Source organism: Narcine bancroftii, chromosome 3 (assembly GCF_036971445.1).
Source record: "Narcine bancroftii isolate sNarBan1 chromosome 3, sNarBan1.hap1, whole genome shotgun sequence".
Lineage (NCBI taxonomy): Eukaryota > Metazoa > Chordata > Chondrichthyes > Torpediniformes > Narcinidae > Narcine > Narcine bancroftii.
The window spans coordinates 258308118-258320657 of NC_091471.1; the positions used below are offsets into that span (position 1 = coordinate 258308118).

The 12540-nt window shown below is 41.6% G+C and overlaps 1 protein-coding gene across 7 annotated transcripts in view; it reads right to left on the reverse strand.

Moving 5' to 3' along the window:
* LOC138758574 (GEM-interacting protein-like) overlaps positions 1 to 12540 on the reverse strand; it is a 197261-nt gene that overhangs the window by 171522 nt on the left and 13199 nt on the right. For 4 of the 7 annotated variants that reach the window (XM_069927704.1, XM_069927702.1, XM_069927703.1 and 1 more), the window contains exons 1-2: positions 606 to 724; positions 138 to 442 (exon numbers count right to left, since the gene is read on the reverse strand). In XM_069927704.1, coding sequence (XP_069783805.1) covers positions 138 to 300 — 163 coding nt within the window. In that variant the 5' untranslated portion in view covers positions 301 to 442; positions 606 to 724. Of the gene's footprint in view, positions 1 to 137; positions 576 to 605; positions 725 to 770; positions 787 to 12540 lie in introns of those variants that run through there. The other 3 variants (XM_069927701.1, XM_069927700.1, XM_069927699.1) reach the window with 3 other exon arrangements.

Here is a 12540-nt window from a genome sequence, read left to right on the forward strand (position 1 = left end):
CCACCACTGCTGTATCCAGGTGTTACACAGTGACGGACCCGTCCCCACCACTGCTGTATCCAGGTGTTACACAGTGACGGACCCTTTTCCGTCTGTACCAGGATTACACTTTGTACAAACGGCACGGCATCACCTACCTTTTGCTTGAATGGCGTCCTTAAACTGGGCCACAGTTTCCGCGAAGTCCCGGACCAGCTCGGTCGGCGTCGGGGTTTCTGCTCCCGGGGATTGACTGGCTGTCTCCCAACTTCCCTGTGCGCTCTGCTCGGCGCTGCCCGGGTGTCCCAAGCCCCGGTCCATTGCTCCCAAATGTGAGGGCAGGAGAGCGGCGCATCCAGACGCCCCGCATGCAGGTCCGGACCACCGTTGCCGAGTGCCCTGCCGTCCGCAACATCAACCCCTCCTCACCGATTCCATCCTCAGCGAAGGGAATTTATATTCTCTGAGGAGATGAGGAAAGTGCATTGAAATCTCATTAATTCGTTCAGTAAAAAGTTTTAATAAATTTCAAGTGTCTTGAAGTTTTCAAGCTCGACTTTTTACATGTATTTGTTTTTAAAGAATTGCTTTGCCAGGTTGAAATGCAACCTCAAAGCTGAATTCACCTTGTTACACAGTGCAAAGTTCGCTCAGACCCCGCCTCCTGAAATCATCCACCTGCTCGGAAGCTGCGTTCCTTTCTGGCGCATTCTCCGACCTGAGACCTGACTCAGTGCGAGTACCTGTCACCACGCCGACAGCTTCACTTTCCTCCCCAGCCCCTGTCCCACCTGGCTTTGAAGAATTGCCTTAAAGGGGAAGGCGCGCCCTGCGCACTTCCCGATGGAGCCGACGCAAAATGTTCCAGCACCAAGCGACCCTTCTGCTCGCTTGCAGCTTCTCCTGACACGGTTGCTCAAGGGAAGGGAAGGAAACCCGAAAGTCTGCAGACACAAAATGCTGGAGAAACACAGCAGGTCGAAGCTTCCTTTATGTTGCAAAGATGTAGATCCATAACTGCCCACATTTTGCTCAGACCTTAATGAAGGGCTCAGCGTTGGTTATGTATCTTTATCCTTGCCATCGCCTTCCCAAGATCGTGTTCTATGGCGAGCTCTCCACTGGCCACCCAGACAGAGGTGCACCAAAGAAGAGGTACAAGAAATCTCTTGGTGCCTGCCACATTGACCACCGCCAGTGGGCTGATCTCGCCTCCAACTGTGCATCTTGGCGCCTCACAGTTCGGCGGGCAGCAACCTCCTTTGAAGAAGACCGCAGAGCCCACCTCACTGACAAAAAACAAAGGAGGAAAAACCCAAACACCCCACCCCAACCCACCAATTTTCCCTTGCAACCGCTGCAACCGTGCCTGCCTGTCCTGCATCGGACTTGTCAGTCACCAACGAGCCTGCAGCAGATGTGGACATACCCCTCCATAAATCTTCATCCTCGAAGCCAAGCCAAAATGATAAAGTACATTGTTTGACCTGCTGAGTTTCTCCAGCTTTGTGTTTTTTATATCTCGGGGCAGAATCCACTCTATTGGTGAAAGAGTTATGTTAAATGGGCACTGCTATAAAGTTAACAGCTAACCACCCCCACCCACCCACCCACCCCCCCCCCCCCCCCCACAACACACAGAATTTCTATGCCTTGTTCCTTTGGGGAATGCCGTTACTACACCAGCGACCTGGGTTCAAATGCAATACTGTCTGTCAGGAGTTTGTGCGTCCTCCCCATGACTGCGTGGGTTTCCTCCCACCTTTCAAAACGTTCCGAGTGTTGAAGATTAATTGGGGTAGTTGGGCAGCATGGGCTTGTGGGCCAGAATGGCCTGGTATTGTGCAGTGTGTATAAATTAAAATGTTTACAGGTAAATGCAGGATGGTAATAATGAGTTTATTGCTGTGTACATTGTACTGAAATTCTTACTTGCTGCAGCCGGACAGGAACTTTTAAAGAAGAGCTATAATAATAAATCAATTAAATAAAATTTTAAAATGACAATAAATACATCAAATAGATATAAATATTCACAATGATCCCAGGACACACATAGTGATTGGAATAGTGCAGGAAGTCTGTTTGTAATATAAGACCAATCGAACCAAGGAGGAGTTCAAGAGCCTGAGAGCCATTGGAAAGAAACTGTTCTTGAACCTGGAGGTGCTGGTTTTCAGGCTTCTGTACCTTCTGCCTGAAGGGAGCAGTGAGAAGAGGTTGTGAACAGGGTGATGGTGGGGGGGTCATTTATGATGTTGGCTGCCTTCTCAAGGCGGCGCCTCACGCAGCTGTCTTCAATGGATCCGAGGTCAGAGCCTGTGCTGGATCTGGCCATGTTTACTACCTTCTGCAGCCTTTTGTGTTACTGGGCAGTCAATTTCCCAAACCAGACTGTGATGCAGCCAGTATACTTTCCACGGCGCACCTGTGGAAGAATGATGTTGTTTGGATGTGCTGGCTCCAGGAGAGGTCTTCTGAAATATGAACTACTAACCTCCTAGGATCTTCCAAGATTCAACTCCAGGATGATGATATTACAAAGACAGTAAGTTTATTGTTGTATATACTCGACAATGTACATAGCACTGAACTTCTTACTTACTGCAGCTGAACAGGTATTTTGTACAAAAACCAGAAAAATGTACTTCATTTAATTCAGAAAAAAATCAATACAAAAATAGATAATAAATATTCAGTTAATCCTGGGGCAAAAAAGTGACTTTCAATCGAGCAGATAATCCTTTTGTAGTGAAGGAGAAGTCCTTGATTACCAAGAGTCTGGTCACTGTTGGAAAGAAATCCTGAAGTTCTTCTCCCTGAAAGAGGCACATAGAAGTGATTGTGACCAGGGTGATGGGCATCTTTTATGATGTTGGCAAAGCCTTGCATAGATGCGTTCAATGGACGGAAGGTCAGAGCCTGTGATGGACTTGGCTAGTGTTTGCCACTTTCTGCAACCCTCTTGGGCACTCGAGTTACAACACTAGCCCGTGACATAACCTGTTCTTGAACCTAGAAGCCAGCATTGATGGATTCCGGTTGCCCTGATACCACTTTTGTCCAGGTGAAACCTTTCACTATGTTAACCACTGTCTGCATCAAGATCACCAGGGAAGAAATCCAAGTGCAAATGCAGAAAATGAATTTTTAATAGCACGTATAGGAAATCACAAAAATACATAATATCTAAAAAACAGTACATGATAGGAAGATTTTAAGGTGATTTTCGTGATCTGCAGTCCAAAGTCCATAAAATACACCCAAAAGTGTTCAGGAAGCGAAATCTTCAATGTCCAGTGGTACCTGGAATGTACTGCTGGACAGAGTGGTGGAAGCAGAGTCACTGATGCATTTAAGAAGTGTCTAGGTGGGAGGTCACGTGGTGGTGAGAGTCTAGGAGGCTGCAGATCCTAGGAGCTCCCAGACCTAGAACAGAAAATAGCATTAAAAATTGAAATCCAGGTCAAAATAAAGAGTAAAAATCCTGCCTGAATACAAGAAGAGGATGAGGAAGCTTCAATCAACAAAAAAAAATACAATGAGAATATGGGCAACCCAACAAAGATCTGAGGCAAGTGGAGGAGCCTCATGTCAGGAGTAATGGTGGTGCCGACCCGAAGGCCATCGAAGACAATGCAGCCCCCTGACCTCAGCAACAACAGGAGCTCCACAGATAGGCTGGGCCCAGAATGGAGGAATAGACCCGAGCGGCAGTAAGGCCAGTCAAAGCCTTGGAGGGGGTGAGCGGGAGCGAGGGAGGACAGCTGCCTCTCCCTTGCACCTCACGGATTCGTGTGCAAAGCAGCAGTCTCCCCGACTTTTATCAATGTCTGGATCCAGTGCTGGATAAATCCACAAAATGAATAACTATGACTAGAGCGGTGAAAGCCACCATGACTGCATGAGAGAGCTGAATTTGATAGATGCGTGGCGGAAAATGCATCCAAGAGAGATTACTCATTTTACTCAAAGCATGATTCCTACTCTAGAATAGACTTTTTTCTGGCTTCAGCCCAGATAGAGGATCATGGAAGCTGAGTATGGGGAAAAGCTTTTCTCAGACTATTCTCCCCCGATTTTGACCAGATAAGCAGGACTCAGCATATAGGTGGCATTTTAACACTCTGTTATTGAAAAAGCCGGAGTTTTGTAGTTTCATAAGAGCCAAAATAGCCCTGTTTTGTGATACCAACTGCTCCTCTACTACAGATAAATTCCTTCTGTGGGGCACCCTTAAGGTATACATGAGAGGCCAGATAATTGGGTACACTGAGATGGTCAAGAAAAATTATATGAGGGAGGTGGAGGAATTGGAAAAGGACATTACCCAATTATAGAAGGATTTTCAGAAATCAGGCTTAGAGGACCACTATAAAGCTCTTACAAACAAGAAATTGGAAAATACTTTTCAGATGTGTAGTACGGAGAAGGCACTTATGAGGTCGAAGCAAAAGTATTATAAGTTGGGGGAAAGAGCTCACAAGATCCTCACCTGGCAGCCTCTAGAACAATCAATCCAATACAAACAGAGAATGGCCGGATCACATTTAAACCAAAGGAAATTAATGAGACCTTAAAGAATTTTATGAAGGACTGTATAAATTTGAATTGTCTGAGGATTCTAATTGAATGGATGAGTTTCTGGCCAGATTAGATCTCCCAAACTTAAAACTCGGAGGAGCAAGAGGGACTAGTGCTTCCTCTTGCAGAGGAAGAGCTGGGGAAAGCATTGAGTATGCTACAAGCTGGCAAGAACTCAGATTCCCACCTGAGTTCTATTGAGAATTTAAAGATTCACTAATGCCTCTGTATATGGAGGTGAATACCGATTATAAGATCCTTGCCAAGGCCCTGGCAAACAGATTGGCATTTCATTAACCAAAATTGATAAACAAAGACCAGGCAGGCTTTGTGTAAGAGATACATGCAATGGATAACATTGGCAGACTGCTGAATGTGATGCATCTGGCACAAATCAGAACTGAGAAGGTATTGCCTGTTTCCTTGAATACAGAGAAGGCTTTTGATAGACTGGAGTGGGAATTTTTATTTAAAGTGCTGAAGAAGGTGGGGTTAGGGCCATTTTTTTAAAAATTGGATTAGGACACTATACCATGGGCTCAAGGCAAAGGTTATGACCAATGGACAAATCTCTTCAGCTTTCCCACTTACCAGATCTAGTAGACAAGGGTGTCTGCTGTCACTGGCTCAATTTGTGCTAGCGATGGAACCACTGGCTGAAGCCATTCACAGGATCCAGACATTAAAGGTTATAAAGTGGGCCAGGAGGAGCACAAAATCAACTTATTTGCTGATGATGTGCTGATGTATCTGACAGGTCCTATGAACTTCTTTGCCTCGACTGCATGTGGTACTGGAGAGCTATGGGAAACTCTCTGGGTAGAAGATCAATTGGGGAAAAAGTGAGGTGACACCACTCACCGAGGCAAACTTAAAGAAGATAGTAATTTAAAGTGGCCGCAGGAGAGGATCAAATACCTAGGAGTTAATATTGATGGCAACTTGAATAATTTATACAAGTTAAATTATGCCCTCTTGCTGGAGAGAGTCGAGGAGGATTTATATAGATGGATGTCCTTGCCCATAACATTAGTGGGCAGGGTTAACTGTATTAAAATGAATATGTTGCCAAGACTCCAGTGGCTTTTCCAGACATTGCCTGGGCCATTACCCCGATGTTTCTTCAAACAGCTGCTACACAAGGTCAGAATGTTTCTCTGGAATGATAAGGTGGCAAGGTTCTCTATGGAAAAATTAACATGGGACTACAGTCTAGGCGGATTGAGGATGCCAAACTTTAAAAATATTACTGGGTAGCCCAGTCGAGATACATTGCCTCTCTTCCAGGGAGGAAGTGTACCATCCTGGGCACAAATTGATCTGCACCTGGTGGGCGAGAGGATGGCAGAGGACTTTATTTATAAATGGGATGCTATTTTGCTGTCAGAAAAGAAGGGCAGCACCACATTAATACAAGTGATTAATATCTGGAACAAAATTAACCAATATTTGAACATCAAAGTGGGACTGTCCCCAAAAACACCCCTGACTCCTAATAAATTAATGGTAGATAACAATATCCTGGACACCTGGTGCCATAATGGCATCAGGTTCATAGAGGACTGTCACGAGCAGGACCAACTAATTTCAAAAATAAATATGATTTGTAAAATCAGACATTCCACTGCTATCTTCAAATAAGATCTTTTTTACGGGATGTATTGTGTCCAAGTATGGCCCTACATTGGTGCAGTGCCATAGAGACCATGATTTGAAGGGGGAATGGAAAGAAAATCATTTCTGCAATGACAGATTATGTTGTGTTTGTTGTGTATATAGATATGTTTTTGGAAGCTAAAATGGGGTAGGATTTTTAGTGTAGTCACAGACAAATACTTTAAAACAGATCTTATTTAAAATACTAAAGCTCTACTCATGCTAGACAGTCCGGCTCCAAGAGCCTTTGAAAAAGCTTTGGAGAGTGCCCAAGAGAAGTCACCAATGAATTGTTGTTTACAAAAAAGCAACAGATGAAAGAACTCTTGGAGCCGCAGGCTGTCTGGGAGTGCAGCTTGCTGTCATTTTGCCAGCAGAGAGAGTAAAACAGGCTTTTTGTCTGAGGGTGAGAGAGCGAAACCAGTTCTACAGTTTAACAGTCAGCAGCAAGAGCTGGGACTGGAACAGGTCAAGCTGGCAAGCTTGTGGAAAAATCCTATTTGGAAGACGGGTTGTGAATGCTTAGTTCGGCCTGGTCAAAGCCCTTGTGGTTCATACAAGAGGAGAAGTCTGGCTCCCTAATGTTTCACTTGAAATAAAAGAAACAAAAAGGAACTCTGTGGTGACCTGAAAGAAAGAGGTTATCATCTGGAACACCCTGATGGGGAAAGTTTCTTCAGCAAGGCACTGAAGTGGCTGGTTAGAAGGAATCAGTTGTGGGTGTCCAGCGAACAACAAATCTCTCTCTGAAAACTGACAAGAACCTTCCTGAGTGGTAACCATTTACCTTTCAAGCACCAAAGTCTGGTGAACTTCATAAATGTTAAATTCTGTTCACAGTATAAGAATTGCCTGCAACCAGTGAACTTGTAGGAATAAGATTGGTCTGTGAATCAAAGAACTTTTCTGAACTTATAGACACATTATATACATATGCATTTAGAATTAGAAGGGCATTAGATTAGTTAATAGTGATAATTAAAGTGTGATTCTGTTTTCATGTTTAAAGATAATTAAAAATAACTTTTGTTTAAGTAACCATTTGTCTTGGTGAATATCTATTGCTGCTGGGATTTGGGGTCCTCTGGGCTCAATATTTTTATGGGGGGATCATCCTTTCAGATTGAAAATTGGAGTTCTTGTGATTTATTAGTTAGTTGGTTTTTTTCAAGCTAATTTAAAGCTTGTGTGTGGAAAAACAGCAGCAATGTTGATACATTTTTGTCACAACCTCCACTTGCAGAGCTGCAGAGCAAGAGGAAAGAGAAACTGATGGGTTATTTCTAAGGCATTAAAGCTAACTGAAGTCAAGCATTGGATGAGGAAAAGACAAGTACAGAGGATTATAGTGAAATATATAGGTGAGGGAAAATTTGTTGAGAAAAACTTGGATAATGTTTGGGAGGATAAATCTTTTGAATTGCAGTTGGAGTTGGAGAAAATGAGGGTGGAAGAGGAAAGAGAGAAATGGAATTTTGAGTTGCAGAGACAACGATATGAGGAAGGGGAAGCTGAAAAACAAAGAGAAGAAGCGGAAATACGAGTTAGAGGTATAGCTTAAAATGGAGGGAGGATGATGAAAGACAAAGAAAATATGATGGAAATGATTGAAAGGGACAGATGGTTTCAATTAGAGAAGTTAAACTTAAGATGGAGGGAAGTAGAGAATTGAAGCTGTAACTCTTGGGGAGAGGTTTTTGGCGAGTAGAGAAGTAAATCTAGTTCCTCCTTTTGATGAGCGAGATACAAATTTTCAGCTTTTTGAAAAGGTTGAGAGCTCAAAGTGGCCAAAAGAAAAGTGGCCTCATGCTCCAAAGGGTATTGAAAGGAAAAGCAAAAAAATGCATCCTCTAGTTTGACTACGGAGCAAATGGCAAATTATGATACTGTTAAACAAGCAATATTGAAAGCTTATGAGTTGGTTCCAGAAGCATATAGACCAAAATTTAGGAGTTTGGTGAAAACATGGAATTAATCTTATATGGATTTTGCTCTGAGAAAATCTGTATGTTTTGACTTTTGGTGCGCCTCAAAAGGAATAAATAATGATTTTGACAGATTGAGAGAATTGATATTAATGAGGAAATTAAAAGATGTGTTCCAAATGAGATTAAATTATACCTGGATGAGAGAAACTTGGGAACATGGCCGCTAATGGCTAGATTAGTGGATGAATTTGCCCTGATTCACAAAAATACAGAATAGTAAGCCTGTTCAGAGAGTTAACGTGAAGCAGAATAGTAAAACCTTCAATTAAGTCTAGGAAGAATGTTAAGGGAAAAGATGAAGGTAAGGTGGGAAAGGATAGAACTTCTGGATTCATATGCCATTTTTGTAAGAAACCTGGTCATGTTATTGTGAATTTTCAAATGTTGAGAAAGAGATGAGAAAAGGAATTTTACCAGAAACATGTACTCAGATAGTTGAATTTAAGGAAAGCAAACCTGGTAAGGGTGTCACAGATGTTTTCAAACCTTTTGTGGCAGAGTGCTTGGTTTCAGTAAAGGAGGGAGAATCACAGGTTCCAGTTAAAATTCTTAGAGATTCTGGGGCTGCTCAGTCATTGTTGCTGGAAAATGTATTAACTCTTGATCAAAGACTGACACAGGGGAGAAAACTTTGATTAAAGATGTTGGAGGTGAGGTGGAGTCAATATCTCTTCACAACATAGTGCTGAATTCAGAATTAGTTAATGGACCTGTTGTAGAGGGAGTAATTTCAAAGTTACCCATGCAGGGAGTCTCATTTTTATTAGAGAATGATTTGGTAGAGGAAACTCAGGGAGCTTTGGAAAGATATCATTCTACTCTTAAAAATATGATGAGGATTTATTGTCTGGAGAATGGAAAAGATTGGGATGAATGTATTCATTTATTGTTATTTGCAGCAAGGGAGGCTGTGGAGGAATCATTAGGCTTCAGCCCTTTTGAAATTGTGTTTGGACATCAGGTTAGAGGACCTTTAATGTTGATAAAAGAACAGTGGGTTAATGAGGATGTGTAGTTGGACTTGCTGGATTATGTTTCTAAATTTAAAGAAAGGTTACAAAAAGTGTGGATTTTGCCTCAAGAGAATTTAGAAATGGCTCAGGGTAAAATGAAGTGTTTATTTGACAGGAAAGCTCAAGTGAGGAATTTTAAGACAGGAAGTAAAGTTTTAATTGTGTTTCCAACACATGATAATCATTTGAGAGCAAATTTTCTGGACCATACGTAGTTAAATCAAAACTAAATGATGTTAACTATATTGTTAATACTCCAGATCAAAAGAATATAACTCAGATTTGTCACATAAGTACGATGAAACCTTATTATGAGGATAAGGGTAGTGGAGAACAATCTATATCAGAGGTGTTAGTTGTTGTCAGGGTTGAGGAAGTTATGGATCATAAGATTATGGAAACAGAATCTTGTGAGGGTAACCTTAAAGAAACCATGGTTCCTGTGCACCTGTCTAACTCAGCAATTTTGGAAAAATTGGAGGAAAAGTTAGGCCATCTTAAGTCACAAGAACAGATGCAGTTGAAAGAATTAATTATGAAATATATAAATTTGTTTTCTGATGTGCCAAAAAGGACATCAGTGATTTATCATGATGTGGACATGGAAGAAGCAAGTCCCATAAAACAGCACCCATATAGAATAAACATTCATAAAAGTAAAATCATGGATCAGGAGTTGGAATATACATTGAAAAATGATATTATTAGACCTTCGAACTCAGATTGGTGTTCTTCATGTATTCTGGTATCGAAGCCAGACGGAACTGTTAGGTTCTGTACAGATTACAGGAAGGTTAATTCAGTAACTAAAACAGATGCTTATCCTATTCCAAGAATAGATGACTGTACAGATAGAATTGAGAAAGCTAAATTTCTTACTAAGGTGGATTTGTTGAAGGGTTACTGGTGTGTACCTCTAACTGAGAGAGGAAAGAATACTTCGGCTTTTGTAACTCCATTTGGTTTATATGAGTATAATGTGTTACTTTTTGGCATGAAAAAATACCCCTGCAACATTCCAAAGAATAATTAATTTGGTAATCCAAGGGATAACACATACAGATGCTTATATTGGTGACTTGGTCACAAAAAGTGATACATGGAAAGAACACCTAAAGGAATTGGATAAATTGCAAGATTATCCAAAGCAAAATTAACTGTTAAGTCAATTTGCAAATGCCACTGCAACATACTTAGGTTATGTAGTTGGTCATGGCAAAGTTGAACCTATTCAAGGTAAGGTGAATGCAATTTCTGAGTTTCCTATCCCTAATGGCAAGAAAACAGTGGCAGGAAATTTTGCTGAGGTTGCTCTTCCTTTAACCAACCTTTTGAAGAAAGGGGAGAAATTTGTGTGAACTAAAGTTTGTCAGACAGCTTTGGAAAATTTAAAGGAGATGCTATGCCATTACCCTGTTTTAAAATCTCCTGATTTTGACCGACCATTTTCTTTAGCAGTGGATGCCAGTGAGGGAGCAGAAGGTGCATTTTTACTACAAAAACATAATGAAATTGACCATCCAGTTGCCTACTTTTCAAAAAAATTTAATGTTCATCAAAGGAACTATTCCACAATTGAGAAAGAACTGTTGTCTATCATATTTACTCGGCAGAATTTTGATGTATATCTCTCATGAACAAATTGTGATATTTACTGACCACAATCCTCTTGTGTTTTTGAATAAAATGAAGAATAAAAACAGAAGATTTTTAAACTGGAGTTTAATATTACAAGAATATAATCTGCAAATTAATCATATCAGAGGTACAAATAATGCAATAGCAGATTATTTGTCAAGATGTTAAAATTGATCATGTATAGAAATATATACTCTCAACAATGGGTTAGTATTATAACATGTTATGTATTGCTTATTGTTATCTCTTTAGTGATTAGTTATAACTGAATTTTAACTTGAGTTAAAATTCCTTTGAAGGGGGAAAGTGTGAGAGAATATAGATATATTTTTGGGAGGTAAATTGGGGATGGGTTTTAGTGTAGGTTACATACAAATACTTTAAAACAGATCTTATTTAAAATACTGGAACTCTGCTCATGCTAGACATGTTGGGGCCAAAAGTCTTTGCAAAAGTTTTGGAGAGTGCCCAAGTAACTTCACTAATGGATTGTTGTTTACAAAAAGGCAACAGATGAAAGAGCTTGTCGGAGCCGCATTCTGTCTGGAAGGGAACTTGCTGTTCTAGGAGGGTCATGTTGTTTTGCAAGTACAGAGAGTAAGTCAGGCTTTTTCACTGTGTGAGAGAGAGAAACACACAGAGATCAGTTCTACAGTTTTACAGTCAGCAGCAGCAACTGGAACTAGAACAGGACAAGTGAGAAAGCACGTAGAAAACCCCATTCAGAAGACGAGCTGTGAGTGCTTAGTTCAGCCTGGTCAAAGCCTTTGTGGGTCATGCAAGAGGAGAGAACTGGCTGTCTAATGTTTCACTTGGAGTAGGAGAAACAGAAAGTCACTCTATGGTGACCTGAAAGAAAGAGGTTATCATCTGGAGAACCCTGAGGGAGCAAGTTTCTTTGGCAAGACACTGAAATGGATGATTAATAAAGGGAATCAGTTGTAAGTGTCAGAATACAATGAATCTCTCTCTGAAAACTGACAAGAACTTTCCAGAGCGGTAACCATTTACCTTTCAAGCACTAAAGCCTGGTGAACTTTATAAATGTTAAATTCTGTGCACAGTATAAGAATAGCCTGCAACCAGTGAACATGAAAGAATGAAAAGTGAGATTGGACTGTGAATCAAAGGACATTTCTAAACATTCTTTGGCTTGGCTTCGCGGATGAAGATTTATGGAGGGGTAATGTCCACGTCAGCTGCAGGCTCGTTTGTGGCTGACAAGTCCGATACGGGACAGGCAGACACGGTTGCAGCGATTGCAAGGGAAAATTGGTTGGTTGGGGATGGGTGTTGGGTTTTTCCTCCTTTGTCTTTTGTCAGTGAGGTGGGCTCTGCGGTCTTCTTCAAAGGAGGTTGCTGCCCACCGAACTGTGAGGCGCCAAGATGCACGGTTTGAGGCGATATCAGCCCACTGGCAGTGGTCAATGTGGCAGGCACCAAGAGATTTCTTTAGGCAGTCCTTGTACCTCTTCTTTGGTGCACCTCTGTCACGGTGGTCAGTGGAGAGCTCGCCATATAACACGATCTTGGGAAGGCGATGGTCCTCCATTCTGGAGACGTGACCTACCCAGCGCAGTTGGATCTTCAGCAGCGTGGATTCGATGCTGTCGGCCTCTGCCATCTCGAGTACTTCGATGTTAGGGATGAAGTCGCTCCAATGAATGTTGAGGATGGAGCTT